The sequence below is a fragment of the Lepisosteus oculatus genome, chromosome 8, assembly GCF_040954835.1.
Source record: "Lepisosteus oculatus isolate fLepOcu1 chromosome 8, fLepOcu1.hap2, whole genome shotgun sequence".
In the NCBI taxonomy this organism is placed as follows: domain Eukaryota; kingdom Metazoa; phylum Chordata; class Actinopteri; order Semionotiformes; family Lepisosteidae; genus Lepisosteus; species Lepisosteus oculatus.
Window position 1 is genome coordinate 47,098,555 of NC_090703.1, and position 15,526 is coordinate 47,114,080.

At 48.5% G+C, this 15,526-nt stretch overlaps 1 protein-coding gene across 1 annotated transcript; it reads left to right on the top strand.

The window, feature by feature from the left end:
* The first annotated feature begins 110 nt into the window (after positions 1 to 110).
* LOC102687563 (ras-related protein Rab-38) lies at positions 111 to 10,765 on the top strand. The gene is made up of 3 exons (XM_006632942.3): positions 111 to 2,968; positions 5,180 to 5,460; positions 8,398 to 10,765. The coding sequence occupies exons 1-3, from the start codon at positions 2,767 to 2,769 to the stop codon at positions 8,557 to 8,559; spliced, it is 645 nt and encodes a 214-aa protein (XP_006633005.2). The 5' UTR covers positions 111 to 2,766; the 3' UTR covers positions 8,560 to 10,765.
* Positions 10,766 to 15,526: the final 4,761 nt, after the last annotated feature.

Here is a 15,526-nt window from a genome sequence, read left to right on the forward strand (position 1 = left end):
AGCATCAGCACCAGCGCCATAATACTCCTAATAGAAGCGGAATACGCACTTCCTGTGGAACGCCTACACAACATGCGCAAAGCAGTTACCGTAAATATCATGATAAAAGTTACCAACCTTCTGAAAACGGTATTTCCTGTTTTTTTTTATCCTGGGCAAATATATTGACCCCAAGTCTCATCCAAATTACATTAATTTCGTTTAAATTAATGTTAACCACAGACATTTCTTTACAAGTAATTGGCTAAAAAAACATTGAAATTAATACTTTAATAAATTAAAGTAAATCCTGCTCAGATTTGAGACAGAGCACCAATCATTGAGTAGCGTTGCCTCCTAGCACTGGAATTAATTCTAATTAAAACTCTATTAACATGCAAATTTAGTTCAAATCTGATAGTTCAAAGCATACAGAGACAATCAGATGTGAGCATGCACTCCAATTTCCTTATCAGTGAGGGTCTAACAGGAGCTGGCATTTTGATATCCGTCTAAATGTAAATTTTAATAGTTTTTCTCATGTTCAACTTCTCATGCCTCTGGCACTTAAAGGCCAGCCTTATCACTAATACATCGAGGCATTGTTTCTATCCAAAGCAATGTATTTTTGTAGTAAAAACTGAGCATTTTACTACAGTAAATGGGAGTGAAATGGTACAGTACATCTAGGGTGCATCAGCAGCTTCCCCATGTGAGTCTGGAGCCCAGAGCCTGGGCCTCCATCACGTCGTTGGAAAGCCTGTTCCCCCAATGCAGGGTCTGTCTCTTACACCACTCAGACCTGCCTTCATCTTCCTTTCACCTGCTTGGTTTCTGCAGCTTTGCAGAATACTGAGCATCAACATAAAATCACCGTGCTCTTTATGCAGTTATGTGTGGCTGTTCATGAACATGTTTTGTTGTCGATTCGCGCACTCTGATCTTTCAGGGCTGAGTGCCCCGCGGTGCTGTTTTTACAAGCACTAAGTCGCCGTGCCAGTGAGAGAGAGCTGAGTGGGTGCTGGGGATGAGGCGATCTCGTCTGCTGAATGTCAGGCCTGGTGATAAAGAAGGAAAAACAAAGAAAGGAACCCATTCACCCCATTTATCAAGAGTTTCACGCCTTCCTGTCGTGGGTACGCTGGACGCCGGGCCCAATCGGCAGAATGTTGCTTGCCCTCTGTGGAGCTCACAGCCTGCCGAGACATTGCAGCTCAGCACAGTCTGTGGATGGTCGGGGGAGATCTGGCACCCCATGGGCTACGACACTTCACCAAGATCAATGAGAAGTCCAAGCGTGACATCTGGGCAGAAGTGTCCCGTCTCTACAGGACCCCCCCAGCAGTGACTGAGGGTATCCTGACTGCAAGGCGCTACACTGATCAAGTCCCGGGAGCTCCTCCTGATGGGAGCCCATTCCAGTCCTCCTGCTGCTCAGGAACAGATCCGGGCCGCTGTGCTGCGGCTGTCCCAGCCCCCAGACTGCAGCTGCACTGAACACGCGTGGGAGGAGCTGGGACGTGTGGCAGCCGGGGCTCAGAGCCCAGAGAACGGGCTCATGCTTGTCCCGGCTCTGCAGGAGGACTGGGGTGAATCTACAGCAGCAGCCCCAGGGGTACACCAGTAGTCCCAGGGGTATTGCAGCAGCCCCAGGGGTACACCGGGAGTCACAGGGGTACAGCAGCAGCCCAAGGGCTACACCGGTAGTCCCAGGGGTACTACAGCAGCCCCAGGGGTTCACCGGGAGTCACAGGGGTACAGCAGGAACTCTAGGGGTCACAGGGGTTCTTCCTGAATTTTCTCCAGCAGAGGCATCTCCTGTACCAGCCTGTGACTTTCCCATCTGACTCCCTGTTGATGAGAAATATTAATCAGCAAAATGCATCTACCTCGGTCATGTCTGTTCAATACAGTGTCAGTGCGGCTGCTGCAAAAGAAGATTTTTACATTGGCATATTTACTAGTGACTGTGAATGTGTTGCAGTTCTAAACGATAATCTCAATTTTAAAGCGCAGTCTGAACAACATCTTCAATTCAGTGCTGAAGTTTCTCAGTCCAGCAGTTTAAATAAACCTGACGAATCCTGGCTCCTCGTCCAGATGTTTACATAACACGTGGTTGTAAAAAAAACCCAGATGTAAGCACGCCCTTTGTGGTGGATGCTGGGTATTGAAGTACGTTTTCCGTTTTACCCGTGCTGACTTTCTGAAACAAAACTACAACTCCCACCATGCATTTCAACACCAAATTGGGTGGGGCCGTATTGGAGAGCTATTGAGCAGCTGAGCCTCTGACAGTGGCAGTTGGCAGAGGAGAGTTTTAGATACCGGTGGGAGAGCAGCCCTAAAAGAGAGCAGCCCTAATAACATTTAAATTTAAATTTTCCAAAATAAACGAAACAGATACGCAGATTACATCGGGTACCATTATGGAAGCAAGAAAAATATTTGTTAAGAACTTTATGTCATAAAGACCGAAGGAATCTAAAAAAAGTAAGAACTGTGGCAAAATCCATCAGATAAACACCTCCGACGTAAAGGAGAAATAAACATCAGCCGTGTTATAGTTTTCATTTACTCTCGAATACGCTGGAATTGGAAATACGCGCCGCGTTCCGTTATCTGTGCCTGGAGAATTAAAACCAGGCGAAAGTTGCTCGAAACTTGCGAAGGTGACTTCATGAGATGCATTTAAACTGACGCCAGCCCACCTGCGAAACCAAACCGGCCTGGGGCGATATTGCTCCACGTTAACCCGCGCAGAAGAGGTGCCAGGGGTGAGCGATCATGGACCAGCCGCAGAAGGAATTCCTGTTCAAGGTTCTCGTGATCGGAGACCTCGGGGTCGGAAAGACGTCGATCATCAAGCGCTACGTGCACCAGATTTTCTCCCAGCACTACAGGGCCACCATCGGCGTCGACTTCGCGCTCAAAGTCATCAGCTGGGACGACCACACGGTGATCAGACTCCAGCTCTGGGATATTGCAGGTGAGGCGACTCTTACTGCTTCTTAACCTCGTGTTTCCTCCCCGCTCCGGCATTACAGTCCAGCGTGCTGATATACGTCCTCGTTTTGACCTCAGGTGGTCGTCTTGCGTTATTTGCTACTTTTGGGGATGAAGCGAGCTACCGTCACCCAAAAAAAAAAAGTTAACTATCCTGTCTCCCCTAGACCCTCCCCAATAAACCCCCGCCAGCCAGTTCTGTGGAATTTGGGGGTATAGTGCCAACAAAGTCGTCTTTCGCAACAGGACCACCGGTGATTGTCTTACTCGAGTATTAGGTATATTAACAGTCGACGCGATCAAATGTTCTTGAAAAGATCGATGCACAAGATGAATCGTGCGTAAATCCGGTTGTGTTATCGCCTTCTGTGTTAGTTCGGGATATCCTGTAATTTCTTATCAGATCAAAGGTCCTGCGTTTATAACATTTATCACGAGTCTGAAAGGCATAGAAAGCTAATTCGCTGAGCTAAATCTGCCTATTGACATCAATCACGCACGCTTTTTGTACAGCGCCTTTCACGAATCATCACCTCAAAGTGCCTAAAAATCAAAAGAGTCAAAACCAAAGGCAGCAGCAACACGAGACGGCATGCCTTAATCCGGTGACTCACGACCTCGATTTCCTCAAACTTCCTCAAAGCCTCAATTCTAAGACTGCATTTTACAGTGCTGACTAACAGAACCGAAAGGGTAGTCTCCTGTGGTCCGGAACCTAGTTTGTAATGATCTGCACTAAAGTGCCTTTCCACCAGAAATAAGCCTGGATTTAAATCCAGATTTTGAGCTGCCTGCTCTTCTCACATTGGAAACCCAGTAACTGAGGGTGGGGTTGGACAGGGCAGAGACTCTGAGTACCCTGAGTTACATTTTCAACTGGCAGGACGATAGATAGTCAGATTTTTATTACAAACTTAGAAGGGCATATTCCTTTTGCAGTGTGGCTTTATTGCAGCACTGGCCTGGGCTGTGTTTAACAGTGCCTTTAGTATGAAGACTGGTTTTATAGTCACAAGACACACATTCTTGTCTTGTGCTGTTGGTGTTACACATTTCTTAGCCTGGTTCGCGACCTCTGCCCTCTCTTTGTTTCTTTGTCTTCTGCTTCCACGGAGAACTCGGAGCAGGAGCGCGTCTCTCGGGTTAATCTGCAAGAGCCTGGTCTTGTGCTCGGATTGTGATCACATGAGGTGGATGTGTGGTGCCAGCAGTTCCCTACCATTTCTTTTCCCAGTGTCTCGTGTGAGGATTCTGCCTTAAAACACACACAGAGAGAGAGAAAGCACAGCACAAGTCGAACGACATTCATTCGCCCTCTGTGACACACACACACACACACACACACACACACACACGGAGACAACAAACTTCAGAATGCCACAGGACGCTGAAATGAAAATGACATGCCGGCTGAGTGACTAACCAGGGTGAGAGATAATAAGGAGAAACACCCTGACAAAGTATGGGCTCAGTGACCACAGTCGGGCCACAGGCAGAGGCAGACTGCAAGGAGTGCTCCAGTTCTCCAGGATTAGACAAACATTCTTCCCCCAAAATAACTAATCTATTCCCAGAATCCCCTTTCCTGCCAGGATCAGAGCATTTCCCACTCCTACTGGGGGAGGAAGATCAAGAGAGCTGCAGCTCAGTATGTGATCTCCTGCCACAGCCTGAGGACTGTGAGCCTCTCAAATAGTAACATTGGTTGTTTTAAGTGTATAATCATAACGCTTTTACTGTAAACAGCGATTCCTTGATCAGACCAATAAAGCTTTTAGAACTGGAATTTGAGAGAGTGCTCCAAGCTCCGAAGATCATTAGAAAGCGTTTCCTGGCTGTATTGGCCCTGATACAGACTGTATGTCTTTTGCACTGTGGCCACACTGTATGTTTGGCCTCATTCTCTTGATTACTGGTGATGAGGAAACGCTGACGCATTGTTCTGATCACTTCAGAGCTCCTGGGAAGCAGAATCAGAAATGAATTGACCTAAGAGTTTTTTATTTCCAGAAAAAAAAGGTTGTTTCAACATCTCTGCCTTTCCTCATCAGTAGAAAGAAATTGTTGTGCAGTTGACAGTGGGCGATTAGAAGCAGGCAGTGCTCCAGCCCCTGCGAGTGGGGTGGGCGTGGGAGAGGGTGTGGTAGGCGTGGCTGTGGGCGTGGCACAACACTGAGCCTCTCTTCCCCTGCAGGTCAGGAGCGCTATGGCAACATGACGCGGGTGTACTACCGCGAGGCCGTGGGGGCGTTCGTGGTGTTCGACGTCACTAGGGTGTCCACCTTCGACACGGTGCTCAAGTGGAAGGGCGACCTGGACTCCAAGGTGACCCTGGCCGGCGGCAAGCCCGTTCCCGCCGTCCTGTTGGCCAACAAGGCGGACCAATCGCGCGAGGGCCTGAGCCCGCAGCTGCCCAGGCTGGATGCGTTCTGCAAGGACAACGGGTTCGTGGGCTGGTACGAGACCTCCGCCAAGGTAGGGGCCACCCCAACGTGCACCCCGACCCTAATCCTTTCCCGCGAGGATATAGCAAAGGTTAGGCTGTTCCACCCGTCCAGGCCATTAGGCTGTTAGTAGCTGGCTGAGCCCAGGATGTCAACCTTTCTTTCTGGAAAGAACCCGGGACGTCAGCTTCCCCGCGGCTGGGATGGCCTCCTCTACACAGCTGGAGACGCGCCGCCCCCTGCTGGTCCGTGTTCCATTGTCGGTTCCCAAGAAGCCCGCTGGGTCGGCTCTGTCAGTGCTCTGCCCTGTGAGGGCTGTCCATACTGGAATCTGATCCCCCTCGTAGCGAACCAGGGACCCTCTCGATGTGCAACAGAAGGGATCGTTTTTTTTAATCGGCACATTCAAGTTTGAGACACAGATTCCCTCCAGCTGCTGTGCTAGTCCTAGCCTCTGGTTGTTAAAAACTATAATGCTATTAGTAATATATAGCACTACCCTTACATTCACTGCCGCTGTAGTCATGTAGTCTCTCATCATCTCTGTAAGATGACAATATCCGCGGGGTGTCAGCTGCTGCTACCCCGAAATGCTGTTTGTTTAAATTTGGAAATATCTAATGATGATCAATTACTAATACAATTATTAATCTTTCATGACTTCTCACCTGCATTGAAACATTACGAGTGGCCTTTTTACTCGCGTTGCAAACTATGCTGCAACAGTTTAAAATGACAATTGTGCCCATCGGCATGGCAGTGAATGGCAAATTGAAAGGCATGTGCATTTACACATGCATAGAACAAGCCAGGGTTGAAATTAGAGACAGAACGCAGTACTCCCATCGGGAAGATGCCTCTGTGCAAGGTGTAATGAAAATAGAACTGGAGAATCCTTTAAAATTGAAAAGAATTATTTTATGTTCTGAAATATTGTATTGTGTTACACTGATTTTTTTGTGGTGTAAAACAAATGATATCCCCTAGCGGACAGTATATTGCTTTGGTCACAGTACAGGAGAAGCCCAGGCTGGTGAAGGTTTCTCCTCATGCCTTCCCGTGACGCTGGGAATTTTCCCTGTGCATTCCTGAGGGGCTCAGCCACGGAGAAGGGCTTTAGAATTTCTCCTTTGGGATTCAGAGGCTGCCCCCTCCCTTCCTCCAGGTGTTTTTTAAAATAACATTTAAGTTGAAATGTGGAGCAGACAACAGATCAAGCCATCGGCACGGCACTTTCCTCGCCCAGGTAGTTACACAGGGGGCTTCAAAAAGCCGGCTTGTGACCCAAAGTGCACGTTAAGCTCTGCGGCCCAGAAAGCGAGCTCGGGGCTGGGTCGTGTCACCAGTGTGCCAGGGCACTGATGGCACAGCGCCGCAGGGGTAGGGCCGGGATAGGGCTCTCTCAGACCTGACGGACGTCTGCAGTGGCTGATCGACAGCTCTGCCGATGCCTCCTCTGGGTTCTGTCCTGTCTGTGGAGCTGGTCAGTCCTCCCCACGTTGCCTCCAGAGTTGGGCACTGAGGGGTCATTGCTGGAGCTTCGGGGCTTTAGAAGAAATGCCGGTTCCACATGGGATCGGTGTGTGGCCAAAAACTAGGTGGAGGGGAGAACCGTTTTGTGGTCATGAGACCTGATGCAAAGCGTCACCATGTGTGGGACATCTGCTCCTAGCGTCATGCGTGCCTGTTAGATGACACTTCAAAGCCACTCGGTTTCAATGAGGGGCTGTGTTAATCTTAGCTGATTGAAGCAGGACACACCCTGAATAACCACTTTAATGCAAAAGGCACAGGCATCGTATTCTCAAACCGTGCACATGCTTTAACAAGACCGCTGCAGCGGTCATCAGTGTTTCATCACCCTTCTTTCATGTCCTGAGATTTCGTTCACTGCTGCAGGGTGCTAGATCGGAGTAAAAGTGCACCGCTGTTTTCTAAAACTGTTTCTTCCATCCATGCATGGGCTAACCGTTTCATCCAGTTCAGGTTTGCGGGGGAAACAAGGCAGGACACACCCTGGGTGGGACGCTAGTCCATCGCAGGGAACACACAGATACAAGCTCACACACACTCCCACAGGGCCGATTTTCCCAGGACCAATTCACTTACCACCATGTGTTTGGACTGTGGGAGGAAACCTACGCTAATGTGGGGAGAACATACAAACTCCATACAGACGGTACCCCAGGTCCAGTATTGAACCCAAGCCCCCTGCAGTGCTCAGCCATGAAACTGTTTCTTTTTTTTTTTTGCTGAATTAATTAAAGAGAATGTAGGACAGGCATGTGAATGGCAGCCAAGATCAAATTGTAAAATTGTACTCCACTGCTCTATTCAAGCAGGAGTAAATAAACTCGCTGGCCTTCATCCCAGTCACAGGGAGGCTCTAATTAAATCGGCAAAATGCTCTCAGGGCAAGTGCGATTGGTGGGGTTGTGTGTGTGGGTATGGTGAAACAGGGTTGGGGAATTTCGCAGTCACAGTCTGTGACGTAGCTGAATAGTTTGCCTGCCACTTCAAACAGCCCGTCCCCCAAAATGACACAGAACCAGCTGTTCCCACATAACCTGCTCCGTGTTTTACTGCACTGCAATGCAATTACCAGCTACAGTTTGTCTTCCTGTCTGCAGAGGCTGGACTGCAGAGAGCAGGTGGGGGCAGTGCTCTGGACTGCACAGGGTTAGGTTAAGACCCCTGTTGCAAAGCTGTTTGTGCCACTTCAGGTTCTATACAAGCTCTGGGCTTCTGTACAAATAGCTCTCCTGAAGTGGAAAGCAAAATCTTTCTGCCTGTTTTATAGATGTTCAGCTCCACATGCTTGTCTATGTGTGTGCATTCTGAAGGAAGTAACAAGCAAGAATTGCCCATTGCCAGACACTGAAGAGCCTGGTGCTGATAAAGGGTGGAATGACCAAACTGCTGTGGAGTTTTTTTTTGTATCCTCACTTCCGCTTCCTGTGTCTTCCAGGAGAACAGCAACATCGAGGCGGCGGCGCGTTGCCTGGTGGAGAATATCCTGGCCAACGAGGAGAGCTCCGGCACAGACCCGGACCCGGGACTGGTCCTGCCGGGCCTCAACAACAACGCCAAGCGCGAGTCCAGCGGCTGTGCCACCTGCTTCAAGCCTTAAAGAGCTCAAGACCTGGGGGGCAACATTCCCGGCTGCCCGGACCGCGGGAACGCACAAAAAAAAAGTCATTCGCTCCTTACACCGTTCCTGGAGAGGAGTCTTTCCGGGAAACTGAAACAGGCTGTCTTGAGCCCATGAAAGACTTCAGCCCAGAGGTCAGATTAGTATTAGAATCCAAAATGAGGGAAGTGGAACCCAGCCTACTAAAGAGGGCCAAGTGTACAGTGCTGCAAACCTGTCTGCTCTGGCACTGCAAAGAGACGTATGTGCATAATGTCCCAGTGGCCGCAGCACTGCCTGGACTGGTGCGGGTGATTGACTGCTTGGGAGATATTGCACCCCGATAGACAGATTCTGTGGTGGAGTAGCTCGATGGGTTCTTAATGGCAATGCTGAAGGGCTCAGGTCTATTATGTTGATTTTTGTACCAAAGCAAGTGTACAGCAAGGCTTAGAATTTCTGCATCTGCGCTCCCCAGAAGAGCCTTCCACGTTTTATATACCTAGATGACCTGAACATTGATTTAGCAAAGAAAATGCTGGTTTACATTAAGGTTTCTCAACGTTTATGGATATCATTGTGGTAAACATTTAGATCAAGGACTACTGGATACTTCCATAGCATAGCTATAATAAAAACTACACAGTGTTCAAATGTATTCACACCTATTTGCTGGAAAATAAATGCTGTACGTTGAATACCTGTATTGTAAGTAATCTCTCAAAGCTTTTGGGACCAAACTAATGTCTTATTCAAACCAATCTCTTATATTATTAATGCCAATTAATGTCATATTGATTCCCTCAATCTGTTTTCTCTGAGTGGGCTAGCTCTGTGGATGGGAAAGTTTATTTGTGCTTCCATATGACTTTGGGTAAAATATTGATTACGAATACCTGGGTATGCAATGAAATATTAATTGGGGATGTCTGACTGTGCACTATAGATTGATTAGGAATACCTTGGGTATGCAATAAGATATTGATTAGGGATGTCAGGTGCACAGTGAAATATTGATTAGGGATGTCTGAGTATGCATTTACATATTAATTAGAGATGCCTGGGTATGCACTGAAATATTGATTAGGGATATCTGGGCATGCACTGATTCAAGTATCGATGAAGGATATCGAGGAGCCTGGGAGGCCTGGGGTTTTTGAGGGCTCTGTGACTTGAGCAGTTAAAAAGAAGGGCTGTGATTTGCCGCGCTGGTGGTGGGGCAGCTCTCGTCGGGGGCGTCTTGCAGGCCCGCGGGAGGCTCTGAGCGGCTTCAGGCCTTTGATCTCGGCGGGCGGGAGCCGCCAGCGCCCCTACTCACCGCTGGCAGCTGTCAGACTCTCCCGGAATGGGATTGTAACTCCACCGCCGCTGATTAGCCTTGATGCGGCCTTCACCCGGGCAGCCGCTGACGAGGATGTCCTGGCATACCGCTGCAGACAGCAACACCGGGCGAGCTCTGCAACGCCTCGTCTCCGGGTCCCTGCTTTGATCCCGCAGAGGAGGAGGGCTGGCCGAGTGTCACGCCACAGCTCCTGAGCCCGTTGTCTTCAGATTAACAATTTCTGCAGCTGCCCTGCCAGTCAAGAAGCGCCAAGCGGCACCCTGCACGTCCAGCCTGCTTTGTCTCACCCCTGGGGTGCAGCTGAAGTCTGCCCAAGATTTAGATCACCTACATTCAAATGCAATAGAACGAAGTTATCTTCTACTCCCACAGCTATTAATAACCCGCTACATTTTAATAGCTGACTGTGCGTTTCACGTTTTTTAAGAAAAGCTGCACGAGCTCATTTTCACTTGTGGCCGGTAACAGTTCTAAGTATTTCGTATGCCTGCTTTTAGATTGTTCAGTAGTTTTACGACTTACTCTGAAATCAATATTTTATTGCAAAACGCAAGATTTAAAATCCGTCCGAAATATTGTATTTAAAATACCATGCAGGCTTTACCTTGAGCTCCGTGAAGTTGCCCCCCTTACAGACAGCACAAGCGATGAAACCCACCTCATTCGTTAGTGCTACGTTTGTGTCGCTGTAAGTAGCATTTGTGCTGCTTTCGTTTCCGAGATATAGCGCCGTGTTTTTTTAACAGCAAAGTCACGACCACCAGACCTTTCAGTTGTGATCTTTTGATCAGTTGACCCCAGATTTTGCAGCCTTTACGCGAATAAACAGTCTTACATTTAGGGAGGCGTTACTATGTTAGTTCATTGGGTTAGGTGTTTTCTTTTAATTTTTAACCATGTTCTCGAAAATGTATTGCTGGTGTACTCCTTTCACTGGTGAAGCGACACCAGTTTCCAAATTACCGCTCGTACAACACGAGAGCTCATATTCACATTTTTAGGTATTAGTTTCAAGATCGATATAATTTAAAAATAAAAAACAAAATTGAAAGCACGAGCATAATAATATAATGATCATAGACTTTACATTTCTATTCAAGCAGAAGGTGTTTCCCCTACCTTAAATATACGATTAAAATGTTCAAATACCATGTATTCATCACAGAAAGCAGCGGAGACAGTTATATTGCAAATAAAAAATGTATTTCGAAGAGTGCGGGACATGGTGAATCAATAAAGACGTTAAAAAATAAGCTGATGCAGTTATTTTGCAAATAAGTAAAGCGTTTTAATAATAGATTCTCATTGACAGTAAACAAGCCGATCCACCTGGCGCTGCTGGCTTGAACAGCTCTCAGACCCGTGATTGGCTAAACCCCCGAACAGGTCGGGCCGCGATTGGGTGAAGAGTGAGAATCGACACTCTGATTGGGCAAAGCGCCACAGCGGAAGTTCCGAGAACATGTAGATACACAGGTGATCGATGTTCTTCTTGGTCCAAATACTGTAGCCCCGGGTAACCGTGTGTGCTGTATGAGCACGCTGGATATACAGTAACACATCCTTTCGTTTGCAATTGCTAATCAATCTAAGAGAAGTCGTACTGAGGTCAAAACTGAATAGCAGACAAAGAACGTCATGGCATCCACAGCGTGTTCACGACTCCGATAGCACGTCACGATAGGAGTGCGCGCATCACGATCACATCGCGATACCCATTGCGACTGGCGCATCACAGTCATGGCCACTGTTGCGACATTAAGTCCCTATATCGCGATATGACATACCCCGACAAAACGCCCCCGCCCCCATGTCGCGACATGGATCCCGCATATCGCGATATGACATGCCCAGCCAAAATGCCCACCCTCCCATGTCGCGACATGGAGCCCGCATATCGCGATATGACATACCCCGGCAAAAATGCCCTGCCCCATGTCGCGACATGAAAGGCCCTATATCGCGATATGACACGCCCAGCCAAAAATGCCCACCCCCATGTCGCGACATGGAGCCCGCATATCGCGATATGACATACCCTGACAAAATTCCCCTGCCCCATGTCGCGACATAGAGTGCATATGTTGCGATAGGACATACCCTGACAGGATATGCTGACCCTATATCTATATCGCGACACGTCCTATCTGGGTTTATGTCCTGATATGAGACCTTTGTTGCGACAGCGGTGCCAGGGTGGCCTGGAAGCAAGGCGCCAGTCGTGATATACACTGCCGCGAAATACATGGGGTCCCTATTATGACATACTGCGAAGGTCTTGTCGCGATGGTATCCCACAGTTACGCGTTTGGCAACAGCGTGTCACGGTAGGGAAAGAAAGGAAAACGTGCCTGAGAAAATAAAAACCATAGATCTTACAAACGGTGATTTTACATACATTACAATCACAGGTTTATGTCATAGATGGTTAACTTGTTGGCATGTGTCGTGTGTTGGTATTATTCACATCTAAGGAGGCTCATATGTTAATGGATATTGATTGACTTTAAAATATTACGGGTACGAGCTAAACTGTAACAGAGCGCTTGAACTCGGCAGACGGGGTCACTGGAGGTCAAAGTCACCGTGCATGGTCACGTGATCACCGGAGAAACAAGGCTCTATATCTCGAGAATGAAAGCAGCGCAGACGCTACTTTCAACGACACAAACCGGCACAAGCTTAGCACTAACGAATGAGGTGGGTTCCAACCTTTGTGCTGTCTGAAGGGGGGCAACTTCACGGAGCTTTTACCTTGTCTTTAAATATTCAGCGGACTTGTGCAAAACATACCAGAAGAACGTGCACTTACGTGTTTCAGAGGTTGGAGTAAATGCATCGCCCCAAGGGTAATATCGAGTGAGGCGCCATGAGATTAAAACTGCAAAGGTATTAAAATATTAAGTTCCGAAGATCTTGTCTGATCCTTCATGATGCTTTTAAACTCGTATGAAACCCACGAAATCAGTATTCTATTTTCGATGCCTAAAGACACCTAATTTGGAAATTCATTATTTCCCACAAGACTAAACACTGAATTGTTATAGTCGCATTACAGTGCTAACCAATTCATTGTATTTAATTACAAGAATGGTCTGCTAATAAAAGCTCAGGTGGGTAGCTGCGTCAGCATGCGTAGGCTGCTGCTTCTTCAGGTGAAGAAGGCTCCACGGCCGAAACGTTGTGTTCTCTTTCTTCTTTTTTTCAGCATGGAATAAACCTATTACTTGTTCCTTTGCTAATAAAAGCGTCAAATACATACTTTGCATATGCCAATAGCAAATCACATACGATGAAAAAAATCAAAAACGTAACATTAAAAAGCAAATCATGTAACGCAAACAAGGGGAAAAAATCTTAAATTACTTTGGACTGATTGGGTAGGGTCAGTCTCCAGATGTTTGCCGGACAGCAGCAATCGAGTCCGTGGTGCATTACCTGGACTGGCCAGAAGAGGGCAGCGTCGCATTTACTAGCTGTGGGGATTACTGGACTTCCAGAGCACGTGGAAGGCCGCAGACGTGAGATATTCGTGTTAACTCCCAGCACCCGCTGCCAGTTGGACTGGGAGGAACACTCTCTTGCCTTCCCGGGCATGAAATAGCACCGGAAAGGGCCGGCTAAGAGGGGACAATCTCACCGAGGATGTGGGAGGAAACCGGAGCACCTCACAGAAACCCACACCGCGTCCTAACCGCGTCCACACGCACAGCCTCGCAGGGGTAAACTGGAGGGTGGGACAGTGCCCCTTGTCCACTTCGTAGCCTTCCCAGGACCCACCCGATGTGTCTGTAATCAGAGCATGAAATGCGCCTCATCACGGTCACCCCATCTGCAGGGTCTAGGGCTGCAGACACCTTGAGCTGTGCTTGGAGCCGCGATGATCCAGGACTCCTTAACGCGGCGCTGTTCATGTTTTTAGGACACAGTGCGGGCTTTCCCATTAGGGCCTATGAAGTTTTTTTAGGGCCTTCGAAGGAGGGAAACACTAATAGTGACTTAACGAAAAACTTGCTGAAACAGCACGCCTGCGATCGACTCCAGGTGCTCCAGATCAACAGTCTCACGCTGTCTAGCGGCTGTTCCAGAAACCAGGAGGACCGAAATGAAGGTCGCCCGACTCGCTCCATCCATCACGTGGTTTTAGCATGAGAATAGACGAAAGTGCATCGTCAATCGACGTCATTCAATTGACGTTCACCCCTCTTCATGCACATTTCGGAGTGAAAGTGCCTACGAACACCAAAATCCGGCCCTGCTGATACAGATAAGGGCCCCGACATCAGAGTGACGAGACTGATTGCACCGGACCAGCGCTTCGTGGTGTTAAAACCGTCGTTTCGATGACACACGCGTCTGTTTTTTCCGCCACGCTGGCGCGGTGCAGCTCGCCCGTGTCTCACGAGAGCCTCTCGACGTTTTAACTTCGGCTGTCTCTGAAGGAGGAGAGTCATCTGTTTTTTATTTAAAAAAAAAACAGTACTGAGGGGGGAGGGAACGACATCCTAATGAAGGAGCGAATGCGCAAACATCGGATGTTCACCCAGGAAAGCGGTTTTCTTGGCAGGCGTTCAAACGCCTGTCCCTTCGCGAGCGCGGGGCGGACGAATCCGCGTCACTAATTGCAGTCTTCCTCGCGGTGTCTCGTTAACCTCTTGTTGGAGCTGAGCGCCCGCGCACCAGCCCGGGGGGGGGGGGGGGTTGTTTCCGTATCGGAATTAGCTCAATTAGATGTACCGGCAGACAACTGTTTGCCATGGACTCTTGACACATCATAAAAATATAGAACAGGCTGGGTGTTGAAACACGTTTGATCGAAACAGAAGGCCACACGAAGTAACAACCTAATAATAATAATTACACTTGTACAGCGCTTTTCTGGACTATCCACTCAAAGCGCTTTACTCCACTCAACGGTAACGGGGACTCCCCTCCACCAACACCAGTGTGCAGCCCCACCTGGATGATGTGACAGTTCAGAGATGGGGATTATTAGGAGGCCATGACGGGTAAAGACACTGGCCAGGACACTGGGGTAACACCCCTACTCTTCTCGAGAAACGCCCTGGGATTTTTCATGACCACAAAGGGTCAGGACCTCGGTTTTACATCTCATCCGAAGGCCGGCACTTGTTTACAGTATAGTGTCCCCGTCGCTATACTGGGGCATTAGGACCCACATGGACCGCAGGGTGAGCGCCCCCTGCTGGCCCCACTAACACCTCTTCCAGCAGCAGCCTTAGTTTTCCCCAGGAATCTCCCATCCAGGTACTGGCCAGGCTCACACCTGCTGAGCTTCAGCGCGTTACCAGTTGTGAGTTGCAGGGTGATATTTAGTTGATTTTTACCACAACATCACGTCGTCTCTTTCGAACACCGGCCTAGGGCCCTGCTGTTTGAAAAGAACTTGAAAATTCCTTTATTAGAAGGACTTATGAGCTTCCATAAGGACGATTTTTATAGTCCTGCTGTAGAATTGTTTAAAAAAATGGTTTTATGAAGACAAGGCGTAAAACTCCCTTCTTTCTGTTCATCAGCGTAACTCTGCAGGCGGTCGGACGGACATCCCGCGCGCGGGGTCCGGGCTGCAGCGCAGCCGCGCGCCTGTAGAACCAGCGCGAGCAC

What these genes read in the sequence shown, in the direction of transcription:
- LOC102687563 (XM_006632942.3), top strand. Translation starts at nt 2,767, where the DNA reads ATGGACCAGCCGCAGAAGGAATTCCTGTTCAAGGTTCTCGTGATCGGA. An exon ending in CCAGCTCTGGGATATTGCAG is followed by an intron (nt 2,969 to 5,179) that starts GTGAGGCGACTC and finishes CTTCCCCTGCAG; the next exon opens with GTCAGGAGCGCTATGGCAAC. An exon ending in GGTACGAGACCTCCGCCAAG is followed by an intron (nt 5,461 to 8,397) that starts GTAGGGGCCACC and finishes TGTGTCTTCCAG; the next exon opens with GAGAACAGCAACATCGAGGC.